The sequence below is a fragment of the Ahaetulla prasina genome, chromosome 5, assembly GCF_028640845.1.
Source record: "Ahaetulla prasina isolate Xishuangbanna chromosome 5, ASM2864084v1, whole genome shotgun sequence".
Classification (NCBI taxonomy): Eukaryota; Metazoa; Chordata; class Lepidosauria; order Squamata; family Colubridae; genus Ahaetulla; species Ahaetulla prasina.
In genome coordinates this window covers 64,240,824-64,254,234 of record NC_080543.1, presented here as the reverse complement: position 1 = coordinate 64,254,234, position 13,411 = coordinate 64,240,824, and the positions used below count along the sequence as shown (strand labels likewise).

The window sequence follows — 13,411 nt, the reverse complement described above, 5'->3', positions numbered from 1 at the left end:
TAAAAACATTTTAAAAACCTAATTCGATTAGGCCGAAACAGACTAAAACTATAATAAAACCCACATTAAAACTACATTAAGCCAGCCCCGCGCGATGAAACAAAAAGGTCTTTAGCTCGCGTCAAAAGGTCCGGAGGTCAGGGAATTGACATATCCCCGGAGGCAGCTCATTCCAGAGGGCAGGAGCCCCCACAGAGAAGGCCCTCCCCCTGGGGGTTGCGAGTCGACATTGTTTGACTGACGGCACCCTGAGGAGACACTCCCTATGGGAGCGCACGGGATGCTATTGGTAGCAGCAGGCGGTCCCGTAAATAACCCTTTGTAGATAATCAAAAATAAATTTGATTTTATGACAGCATTCAGTCTTTTGGGGTAGGAACCTATCAGCATGGCACACCTTGGGAAACTTTGCTCACTCTTCCTTATTTATTTGTTGATGTATTTATTTATATATTTAAATTTATATGGCTGCCCACCTGCTCTCAGTGACTGAGGGCGGCTTACAAAAATTAAAACCTAATATACAAACGATAAAAATAATCACCCACTCCTCTGACCACAACAATCAATCAGATAAGACACTTGATAAGCTCTATCCTACTTTGGATTCCCTAGGCCTGTTGGTAAAACCAGGTCTTCAGGGCTTTATGAAAGAGTGTCAAAGTGGGAAGCAATTTAATCTCTGTGGGGATGATGTTCCAAAGGGAGGGAGGCTCCATAGAGAAGAGCTGAGACATATAGCTGGGTGTCTTCAGCATGATATGATGATATCTCGGTCCATGTTGGTGGATGATCTCACCTAGGGGCTTCATGTAGATGTTAAACAGAAGCAAAGGGAGTATCTAGCCCTGTGGGACTCCACAAAGCAAGCAACGAAAGCTGGACATCTTGCTTCCTATCAACACCAACTCAGAGCAGCCACAAAGGAAAGAAGTGAACCAAGACAACACAGATCTCCCCACTCCCAACCCATGAAAGGAGAATAAGGATAACATGTTTGATGGTATCGAAGGGCTCCTTAAAATGCTGGGGCATCACCCCTTCTCATAGGGAAGCATTAATCACCACCAGAACCTACCCACATGTCACTTCCTGGGAATTTGTCAGAAGCCAGAAAGGGGCATGGATCTAAAATACAAGTGCTTGCACTTATACTCCCTGTCTATTTCCTCAGGAGCAATGGGATCAAACCATTCCCACATAACTGGGCAAAAACCTGCCCCGGGTTCCTCCACTGGACCAGCAATCATGCTGGCATCTAACTGGGAACAAAGCTAAGCAATTTTGACTTCCAGAAAATCAGCAAATTCCTCACTGCACCCCTTCAGGTGGATCTTTGTATCCTCCTTTCCCAGGAGGAAATGCCTCACCTTAAAGAGGGTCGCTGGCTGATATATGCACATGCAGTTGGTGCAGAGAAGTACTTAATGCTTCACCACCTGAATTGCCATGAGGTAGGCCTAATAGCAGCTCTTAGCTATATTCAATTGTTCACCCTTGTCTTCCACCAGTGGTGCTTTAGATCTCTTGATCCGTTTTGTCCCTCTCAATTCCTTGAAGGCATTCTTGTGCACAGCCTTCTTAAGGTCACCACACAGATTTTTAATTGGATTCAAGTGTGGGCTCCGGCTGGTCCATTCCAAAATTTTGATCTTCCTCTTCTAATGAAGCCATTATTTTGTTGATTTGGAAGTATGCTTTGGGTTATTGTCATGTTGAAAGGTGAAATTCATCTTCAGCATTTTAGCAGATGCCTCAAGGTTTTGTGCCAAAATTGACTGATATTTGGAACTGTTTATAATTCCCTCCACCTTGATTAAAGCCCCAATTCTAGCTGAAGAAAAGCAGACCCAAAGCATAATGCTGCCACCACCCTGTTTCACTGTGGATGCAATGTACTTTTGATGTATAGTGTTGTTTTTGTGCCAAACATATTTTTTGGAATTATGCAGGGTAGATTTAAATCACTAGTAAAAAGACTTGATTTAAGTCATAATTTTTAAAGAGCAATTGTCATCTCTGTCCCACAATGGCTCTGCCTCTGACCTGCTGTTAACTCACCGACAGTCCCAATATTGCAGAATATACAGCCTCATGCTACATAACTAAGCTCCAGTTCATGCTGAATAAACTAAATTATTAATGTAGATAAATTTGATAGAAAATAAAAAAAATCTGATTAAATTTTTTAAAAATCCCTTTTTTGGTTTTTGTTTTTAAATTATCAATTTTTATCCACCCTGGAATTATGGCCATAATTCATCAGACCATAACATGTTTGATGTAGGTAACACATTTTATTTTGGAAAATATAGCTGGGCTTGGATGTTTTTTTATTGTAAGACATATGAAGAATATGGGAGATTGTTGTCACAAGTAGTACGCAATCAGTACTTGCTAGAAATTTTTGCAGCTCCACTAATTTTGCTGTAGGCATCTTAGGAATCTCTCAAACCAGTTTTCTTCTTGTTTGTTTCATGAATTTTTAAGGGACATCCAGTTCTTGGTAATGTCACTGTTGTGCCATGTTTTCTCCACTTCTTGATGACTGTCTTCATTGTAGTCCATGCTATAGCCCAGTGGTCACCAACTGGTGGTCCATGAACCACTGGTGGTCCGTGAGAAAATTTTGGTGGTCCACAGCGCACCCGGGTGGAGGAGCTGCTCTGGGATGAACAATGGCCAGTTTTGTGACTAGAGCTCTAGAATGGCATAGGGCCGGGCTACCTACGGGACCGCCTACTGCTACCGAATACCTCTCACCGACCCGTGCGCTCTCACAGAGAGGGACTCCTCAGGGTGCCGTCAGCGAGACAGTGTCGTCTGGCAACACCCAGGGGAAGGGCCTTCTCTGTGGGGGCTCCCGCCCTCTGGAACGAACTCCCCCGAGGACTTCGTCAACTTCCGGACCTCCGAACCTTCCGTCGCGAGCTTAAAACGCATTTATTCATCTGCGCAGGACTGGACTAGATTTTAAATTTATAGGGGTTTTAATTGGTTTTACTATTTATACTATTTTTAATAATTTGGCTTTTAGAATAAGTTTTTTAATGGTTATCTTAATTTGTACATATATGTTTTTATTTGCCTGTGAACCGCCCTGAGTCCTCCGGGAGATAGGGCGGTATACAAATACGAATAAATAAATAAATAAATAAATAAATAAATAGAATATGGGATTGGCCAGGCAGCTCATGGTGGGGCTGTAAATCTCAGCCGTAGAGTCAGGTTTGTGCAACTTGCAACTTTGCAACACAGCCCTTGCCAGCCAGAATGAGGTAATAGTGCAAAGGGGGGTGGCAGTGCAGGGGGGCTGAAGCAACAGATGCTGGGAACCCCAGGTTGTTTCTTCCCTCTGCTGTAGCTTCCTGTTGGCTGAACCCACCAGTGGCTGTCCCCACCCCTCACCGTCCCTTCCCAGTCACTCCTCACCTGGGAAGGGGGATGGAGATTTGCTCCATATTCCTGAGCGGGAGTGAAGCTTCGTCTCTTGCTGGATCTCGCTGGCCTTTGTTGGTGCTCTGTGCACCTTGGTCTCTCAGGGAGATGCTTGACTTCCTCTCAGCCTCAAGACACTGGCTGGCCAGAAAGAGAATGAGAGAGGGGGCGGAGAGAGAGAGAGAGAAAGAGAGAGAGTGTCGTGTCCCACTCCGACGAACGAGTCACGGAAGTCCGTAAGAAACTTGGCAACAAAGCCTTTGCAGCTTGCCAAGTTCCTTCGAGGTTTATCAGGGCAGGCAGGAGTCCAAGTTGTGACTTCAGCGAAAGAGTCCAATATCAGCAAACTAGATAAGATTTTGCTTGACTCAAGGTTGGAATGCCAAAAGCAGGTCCTTTATATAGGCTGTGGGGTGTGGCTTCATGACTCAGCATTTATCCAGGCCTGTTCCACCCTTCCTTCTGCTGACGTTGCCTCTCAGATCTCTGGAAGCGAGGGTCCTCCCACGCTGAACTGTCTTCAGCTGGATCTGCTGGCAGCATCTGGGAAAGGGAGGGGTCAGAGGGAGTAGGCCCGAGTAATTTCAGCACCTGGCTGGCTTCCTGCTCTGAAGGCTGAGCCAAAAGAACACATGCTGTATGAGTGAGGTTTGTGGGGGTTGTCCTTTCACTCCTGGAATCCTCTCCAGGCATGGGGCTAGGGCTGGGGGCTGGAGGCATGACAGGCCGTTCATCTTCATTATCAGACTCGGAGGCTGATAGAAGGCCCGGTTGGAGATGGGAGGGGCCCAGCTGAGGAGAGGAGGGAGGACGAGTCACAACAGAGAGAATCAGAGAGAGAGAGAGAATGAGAAAGAATGGGAAAGGGGGGCGAGAGAAAGAGAGAATGAGAGAGAGAGAAAAAGAGACAGAATGAGAGAGACAGAATAAAAGAGAGAAAAAGACAATGAAAAAGAGAGAATGAGAGAGAGAGAAAGAGACAGAATGAGAGAATGAGAGAAAGAGACAGAATGAAAGAGAATGAGAGAGAGACGGAATCAGAGATAGAATGAGTGAGGGGGGAGGGAAAGAGTCGGGAAGAGAGAGAGAGAATGAGAGAGAGAGAGAGAGAGAGAGAGGAGGGTGAGTGCCTGAAGGACCCCAGTGATGGGATGGCGCTTCAGCAAGCGGCGCACTGGATTCATATTAGTGGTCCACGGGATTTAAAATTATGAACTTGGTGGTCCCTGAGGTCCAAAAAGTTGGGGATCCCTGCTATAGCCAATACCTTAGAAATTTTTGTACCCTTCTTTTTTGACTACCTTCCAACAATGAGATCCCTTTGATGCTTTGTAAGCACTTAGCAGACTGTGGCTTTTTGCTCTTAAGAGGCAACTGAGTAAATGTCAGAACAATCCTGTTAAAACAGCTGAACTTTCTACTTTTTATTTTTCATCTCTACTTAATATTTAATACGTAATCAATATTACCATCCACCCTAACCTCCAATCTCAGTCTTATTTCATTTCATTATTTCTCCATTTATCACATATATTTCTCAAAATCACCACATTTGTAAATCATCATCAATTTGTTTCCTCTTATTTCCTTTTTTCTATTGAAACGTTTTAATTTAAACAGTCATTTCCATCCTTAGTTTCTATTTTTTTAAATTGTAGCTTGATATTTCATATTTATCTCTTAATGTTAATTATTTTCTAAGGTGGACCAATTTATCATTTCTTATTTCCTATTAATCATTTTACCATTTTACCAAAAACAATATATTTTTTCAGATTTGTCTTTCACACTACCTTTTTCAGATACAAACATTATCTTAATCTCTTAATCATTTTCTTTTTCTTCTTACTCAATTTCAATTTCATTTGAATTTCATATCTTAATCCAGGGGTGAAATCTAAAAATTTTCCTTATCAGTTCTGTGGGCGTGGCTTATTGGTGGCTGTGGCTTGGTGGTCAGATGACTGGGTGGGTGTGGCCAATAACAAATAATAAAAATAATAAAGTATACAAAACAATAAGAGGTACCAAAAACCAACTTTCACACTTTACACATACGCAACACAACACAACTTACTCACACACAATGTAAAAGCAGCTACACTTCACCCAAAATGGCCCCTGCAACAGCAGGAACTTCACACAGCCACAAAAAACTCAAAAACCAACTTTCATATTTTACACACACACAAAACACAACACAACTGGCTCACACACACACACACACACACACACAAAATGCCACATACAGCTTTGTGATATTTTGTATGTTTGTGTAGTTAGAGTGAAACACTACAGAAACATACCAAATCTCAGAAAGCTGCACAAATATTTTATTATATTATTTTATTTATATTTTTTAGATCAGGGGTCTCCAACCTTAGTAACTTTAAGGTTTGTGGACTTCAACTCACAGAGTTCCTCAGCCAGCAAAGCAAAGCAAAGCAAAGCTGGCTGAGGAACTCTGGGAGCTGAAGTCCACAAGTCTTAAAGTTACTAAGGTTGGAGACCCCTGTTTTAGATAAAGCAGCTAAATTTAAAACTTCCTTAACTTCAAATTGCTGTCTAAATAATAACAACTCCTTAATAAAACTCCAATTAACTATTTTTTAAAGCTCCCCCCATTTACTTACCAATTGGAGGCAGGCAGATTGAGTTGCTCACCGAGGAAATGGTTTGCAGGCAGGCAGATTCAGTTGCTAACTGATGCAACTGATTGCATTGATTGAAAGCAAGGTTTAGCGAGCCCGAAAGGAGCAGTAATTAGGTAAGTCGGGAGGGGAGATTGGGTCCAAGAGGTTGTTTTAAAAAAAAAGTTTAAAGGGTTCTGATGATCCCAGCTGAGCCACGGGATCATCAAAGGCCGTTTTTTGTTTTTTTTACTTTTAAAGGCATGTTTTCAGCTGAAGAAAAGATGCTTTTAAAAGTTAAAAAAAAACCTCTGATGATGGCGCTGCTCAGCAGGGGGCGGGGCCAGGATTTTTGCTACCAGTTCTCCGAACCACCCGCCACCATTGCTACCGGATCGAGTGAGCCAGTCTGAACTGGAAGCATTTCACCCCTGTCTTGACCCCTTCTAAATACATCATAATAAGGTCTTGTTAACCCTTCTTTTTGTATTTCTCAATTTATATCACAATTCAATTTTTACAATACTGACACTAATACAATTCATTTAATTCGTATTACAAACACAAATATTAATAATAATACAGTTCACTTATTACTATAGTTATATATCCTGTTACCATTCCTCCTTTTCATTAATTACTCCTTTTAATCATTTTCTCTTGGTCCATCCAGCAATCCACCTCTTAAAATTTTCCTCCCTTTATCCCATTCTCTTCATTTTCTTTTTTTTTCTTTTTATAATTATTATGTCTTCTGTATCCTTCCTTTGACTTTCAAATCCTTTACTCATCTAGTTTGCCCTAAGTTCCCATCTAATCTATTCCCCTTTTTTCCTCTTACTTTTATTATTTCCCCACTGTTGATCTCAGTGTAATTATTTAACTTTTTTGTGCCTAATCCTTTCCACTTTTATTTTCTCTCTTGCTTCGTCCTATCCTTTCTATTTTTGCCACTGTTAATCCCAGTGTAATCATTAAAAATATTTTCCTGTAGCCTTTTCCCCTTTCCTTTTCTTCTCTTAGTTTGCTTCTTTTCAATATGTTGTTTCCTTCTGTCCGTTCTCTTTTTTTCATTGTTATCCCAATGTAGTCATTTAATTTTTCATCATCAATGTCTTTATCTTCAGTGCTGTTTTCTTGCTTCTCATTCTTAGCCTCTTTATCCAATTGAATATGTTCTGACACAATTTCTTGTTTTTTATCAATCTGCTGCTCCCACTCAAATCTTATTCCAGTTGCCCCAGCTTCATGGCGGTCGTAATGGCCGCCACCCCCGCTGCTGGATTGAAGAGTTTCCTCCAACCTCCAAGGAACTTGTCTGTTCCTCTTGGTCCTCCGAGGTGCCTCTCCTTCACTGTCCCTACAAGACAGATCTGGTCCAAAGACCCCCGGACAGCAGTTTGTCTGGCTGGATTTTCGCAAGACTCAACGGAGCCTGCTATTTTCCAGCCAGTCTCGCCACGACACTTCCGGTTCCGCTCCCAAAAGAATATTATGGCAGAAATTGAAATATATAAATTATATTTGGGGAATATTTATGTTATAAGCTGTATAAATTTTGACTCGGTCAATACTCTTCAGAAAAATGTATTGCTTATTTGTATGTTTGTTTTAAAAAATATATATATATATATATATAAATAAAACAGCTGAACTTTATATGGGCTTGATCAGAGACACTAATTGATGGCAGATGTGTACTGGTTACTGTTTAATATAAATTTGAGATGTCACATTTATTGTAACCATGTTATTTTAAGGTTTTTTTTTTATTTTTCTGCCCTGAAAGATTTGTTTATTTTTCCATTGAATTGTGTAGCTTATATGTTGTATTAAAGGTGGAAAAATTCTGAAGTGGTTTGTCTCTCTCTGATTTCTTTTTATATCTCAAAAACCGAATATTTTAAGAGGAGTGTGCAGACTTTTCATGTCTACTGTATGCTGCTAAACATACTACTACACAATAATCAATTATTTGCTTAATTCTCATTAAAGTTCAGAATTAGCACATTATATAGTAGAAATTTGCACTTAGATCCAAAAAGGTAAAAGTACTTTTTGGCATGAGCATAGTTGTTATATCTGATAGCAATACCTTTAAAAACTGGTTTTCTTGGGCCAGCACTGTAGTCATGTAGTCCTGAAAAATGTGTGTTATAAAGTCAAAACATGTTCCAGAAATGTTTTTTATTTTTGATGTCTGAAGTAAGTTTTAACTTACTTGAAGTAAGTTTTAAAGATGTTTTGAGAAATCAGTATGTTTTTCTTAATATTTGAGCGGAAGAAACATTTTTAAATGTTGTTTTATGTATTTCAGATAATACTACTATAGAGAAATTAAGAGCTATCTGTTTAGACCATGCAAAACTTGGTGACAGCAGCCTTAGTCCATCCCTTGATTCTCTGTTCTTTGGACCTTCTGCTTCTCAAGTGCTATATCTTACAGAGGTTTGTGTAGAGTTATTTTGGCTAAGTATAGAGCCAGTTTGGTTTAGTGGCTAAAGCATCAAGATAGAAATCAGAAAACCGTAAGTCTTAGTCCCTCTTTGGCATAAAGCTGGCTGGGGTGGCCTTGAACTTTCTCTCAACCATAGGAAAGAGGAAGTGGGAAACCATTTCTTGGAAAATCTTGCCAAGAAAACTGCAGACTTGTCCAGGTAATTTCTGAGAATTGGACATAATTGAATGGAAGAAGAAAAAAAAAGACATGTATCACTCCAATCTTGATTTTTTTAAAAAAATGTTTCTGGTGTTCAGGCATTGTTTTAATAACTGAAATAAAGTAGCTTGTAATTATTTTGAGAGACATTTTCCAGAAGTGTATTATTTTTATACTATATTTTTCCAAAAGTTTTTCTTCTTATGTTATGAAATGTCACTGGGTTTCAGTTTGGGGAACGGTAGATATCATTTGAGGGGGTGGTGGCTTATGTATTCCTTATATTATTAATTTTGGGATTTTTAGACAAGAAACATAGGGAAAACTGTGGTCTCTGGAAGTTGAGTGGCCTTAAACCTACAATTATTACTATGTATAAAAAATGTGAAATCACGACTTCCAGTTCTTTAGCCAATGTTGATCTTCATATGCAATTAATTCTTTCCAACTAGTATGTCGTAGTATATCAGTGTAGTATATGTGCAGATCAAGCAGCATTGCCTTTTGCAATTGACAAATGGAAATTTTGTCAATCACATATTTACTAAGTGCTATCCAAGATTTTTTTCATACTGCATCCAGTGTGTCAATAACTACTGGGACCATCACAGGCAGTTTATGCCACAATCTTTCAAATTCAGTTTTTGGATCTTGATATTATCATCATCATATTAATGAATTATCAGATTATTCTGATGAATATAAATAATTATATATATCTATATCATACCATCCTGCTGTCTAATGACTGAGTTTTGAAAGCAGTTTTATTAAAGTGACATTTTTGTATTTTTTTCTCTATATTTTCCAGGTAGTTTATGCCTTGTTAATGCCTGCCAATTTGCCTCTGGGAGAAGATGCTACTGACTTTCAGTTCAATTTCTTAAAAAGTGGTGGCTTACCTCTGGTGTTGAGTATGCTGACTAGAAATAATTTCTTGCCAAATGCAGATATGGAAACAAGAAGGGGGGCCTACCTAAATGCTTTAAAAATAGCAAAGCTACTGCTGACTGCAATCGGTTATGGCCATGTGAGAGCTGTGGCAGAAGCTTGTCAACCAGTTGTAGAGGGTACAAGCCCAATGTCACCGGTAACCATAATTATTTTTGTATATTTTTTATTTTTGTATAACTAAACAACAAAAAAGGGTATATTTAAAACAACAGTTAATGATAGTCATAGGGAAACAGTCAATATAAATCTTAATAATACCAGCAACAAGTTTACAGTCATACAGCCATAAGTGAGAGGAGATGGGTGATAGGAATGATGAGAAGATTAATTGTAATGCAGACTTAGTAACTAGTTTGAAAGTGTTAAGGGAATTATTTGCTTAGCAGAGTGATGGCGTTCGGGGAAAAACTGTCCTCGTGTCTAGTTGTTCTGGTGTGCAGTGCTCTATAGTTGTTCCGAGGGTAGGAGTTGAAACAGTTTATGACTTTTCCCGTTCCCCGAGTGGCCAGTATCCCCAGGGCTTGGACCTTCGGCTGATGTTATGCAATGCAAGATCCATGGTTAATAAAGCCCCCCTGATTTATGATCTTATACGGGGGGGGGGGCTGCGGACCTTATGGGCATTTCGGAGACTTGGTTGGGCATTGAAGGGGGGGTTTCCCTTGTGGAGATGTGCCCACCGGGTTTCCGGGCATTTCATCAGCCGAGGGCCCAAGGTAGGGGTGGAGGGGTGGCGGTGGTTATTAGAGAGAGTCTGGAGCCGATGGAGGCCACTGTTGCTCAGATAGCCGGCTGTGAATCCCTTTACGTGAAGTGGGGGCGTAGGACGCAGGTGGGCTTGTTGATCACGTACCTGGCTCCTTGCTGCGTGGCAACAGCCCTGCCCGAGTTGCTGGAGTTGATAGCCGGGATGGCAGTTGATACCCCCAGGCTTATGGTCATGGGGGATTTCAACTTGCCATCAGCCGGTGTGTCGTCAACGGTGGCTCGGGAGTTCATGGCCTCCATGACGGCCATGGACCTGACCCAATTAATTGACGGCCCCACCCACGTCGGGGGAAGCACACTGGATCTGATTTTTGTCTCTGGACAGTGGTTGAGTGATCTGGAAGTACGAGAATTAGTCATTGAACCGTTGTCATGGTCAGACCACTCTCTCCTTCGTCTGGACTTTCGGACCGCCGCTCCATACCGCAGGGAGACGGGACCAATACGTTGGTTCCGTCCCAGGCGACTGATGGACCCGGAGAGGTTTCTGATGGAGGTTGGGCTGCTCCTTGGCGATCTGGCCCACGACTCGGCCGAGGAGCTTGTTGCGGCCTGGGAACAGGCCGTGGTGGGCGCTTTGGACCGTGTCATGCCTTTGCGGCTTCTGACCCAGCGTAGGTCTCAACCAGCTCCTTGGTTTTCCGAGGAGCTGAGGGAGATGAAACGCCGGAGAAGATGCCTAGAGAGCGCGTGGAGGTCCAGCGTTTTGAAGCTGACCGAACACTAGTTAGGTCTTTTACTCAGACCTATCTAGTGGCATTGAGGGAGGCCAAGCGGGTCTATGTCTCTACCCTCATTGCGTCAGCAGAGAACCACCCAGCCTCCCTGTTTAAGGTGACTCGCTCCCAACCTTCACCAGGAGGGTTGCGACGACCCCTTACAGGGTTGTGCTGAGGATTTCAGCAGGTATCTGTTTGACAAAATCGCTCAGCTTCGGGACGGTTTGGACCAAAATTGGGTAGTTTCGGGCGAGGTGACGGAGGCTAGTCTTGTTGAGACCATCTGGGAGGAGTTTGACCCTGTGGCTCCCGAGGACATGGACAGGTTGCTGGGGCGGCTGAATGCCACCACATGTTTATTGGACCCATGTCCCTCCTGGTTGGTGCTGGCCACCCGGGAGGTTACACGAGGCTGGCTCCAGGGGATTGTCAACGCTTCTTTGAGGGAGGGTGTTGTTCCCACCGCCTTGAAAGAGGCGGTGGTGAGACCCCTCCTCAAGAAGCCTTCCCTGGACCCAGCTGTTTTGAGTAACTATCGTCCAGTCTCCAACCTTCGCTTTGTGGCGAAGGTTGTTGAGAGTGTGGTGGCACATCAGTTACCAGTACCTGGATGAATCTGTCTATCTAGACCCGTTCCAGTCTGGTTTCCGACCCGGGTACAGCACGGAGACAGCTTTGGTCGCTTTGGTGGATGACCTCTGGAGGGCCCGGGTTAGGGGTTATTCCTCTGCCCTGGTTCTCCTTGATCTCTCAGCGGCTTTTGATACCATCGACCATGGTATCCTGCTGCGGCGGTTGGGGGGATTGGGTGTGGGAGGCACCGTGTTTCGGTGGTTCTCATCCTATCTCTCCGACCGATCGCAGACGGTGTTGGCAGGGGGGCAGAGGTCGACCTCAAGGCGCCTCCTTTGTGGGGTGCCGCAGGGGTCGGTTCTCTCGCCTCTCCTGTTCAACATCTATATGAAGCCGCTGGGCGAGGTCATCAGTGGTTTTGGGGTGAGTTATCAACTGTACGCGGATGACACCCAGCTGTACATTTCCACCCCTAACCAACCCAATGTAGCTGTTGAAGTGTTGTCTCGGTGTTTGGAGGCCGTACGGGTCTGGATGGGGAGAAACAGGCTCAAGCTCAACCCCTCCAAGACTGAGTGGCTGTGGATGCCGGCATCCCGGTACAGTCAGCTGCAACTGCGGCTGACTGTTGGTGGCGAATCATTGGCCCCAATCAATCTGGGGGCGCAATCTGGGGGTTCTCCTGGATGGACGGTTGTCTTTTGAAGATCACTTGGCGACCGTCTCCAGGAGAGCTTTTTACCAGGTTCGCCTGGTCCGCCAGTTGCGCCCCTTTCTAGACCGGGATGCCTTATGCACGGTCACTCACGCCCTCGTCACTTCTCGCCTGGACTACTGTAACGCTCTCTACATAGGGCTCCCCTTGAGGTGCACCCGGAGACTTCAGTTAGTTCAGAATGCAGCCGCGCGGGTGATAGAGGGAGCCCCTCTTGGCTCCCATATAACACCGATCCTGCGCAGGCTGCACTGGCTACCTGTGGTTTTCCGAGTGCACTTCAAGGTGTTGGTTACCACCTTTAAAGCGCTCCATGGCATAGGACCGGGATATCTTCGGGACCGCCTTCTGTTACCACATGCCTCCCACCGGCCGGTACGCTCCCATAGAGAGGGTCTCCTCAGGGTGTCGTCAGCCAAACAGTGTAGGCTGGCGACCCCCAGGGGGAGAGCCTTCTCTGTGCGGGCACCTACCCTCTGGAATGAGCTTCCCCCAGGACTTCGACAACTTCCTGACCTCCGGACCTTTCGCAGCGAGCTTAAAACATATCTATTCTTTCGAGCAGGACTGGCTTAATAGGGTTTTTAAATATGGATTTTATTGGGGTTTATTTTATATTTTGTATTATATTTTAAATTTAGGCTTTATTGAATAAGTTTTTTAAATAGTGTTTTTATTGTAATGTATTGTATTATTTTATCTGCCTGTTCACCGCCCTGAGTCCTTCGGGAGAAGGGCGGTATAAAAATTAGATTATTATTATTATTGTTATTGTTATGATGATGATGATGATGATGATGATGATGATGATGATGATGATGTCCGGGATGTGAGGGGTCTGTAAATATTTTCACAGCGCTCTTTGACTCGTGCAGTATACAGGTCCTCAATGGAAGGCAGGTTGTTAGTAATTATTTTTTCTGCAGTTCTAATTATCTTCTGAAGTCTGTGTCAG

The 13,411-nt window shown here is 43.2% G+C and overlaps 1 protein-coding gene across 3 annotated transcripts in view; it reads left to right on the top strand.

The window, feature by feature from the left end:
* USP9X (ubiquitin specific peptidase 9 X-linked) overlaps window positions 1-13,411 on the top strand; it is a 144,400-nt gene that overhangs the window by 91,578 nt on the left and 39,411 nt on the right. For all 3 annotated transcript variants that reach the window (XM_058184558.1, XM_058184560.1, XM_058184559.1), the window contains 2 exons: window positions 8,386-8,516; window positions 9,539-9,817. In XM_058184558.1, the coding sequence (XP_058040541.1) occupies window positions 8,386-8,516; window positions 9,539-9,817 (410 nt within the window). The remainder of the gene's footprint in view (window positions 1-8,385; window positions 8,517-9,538; window positions 9,818-13,411) is intronic.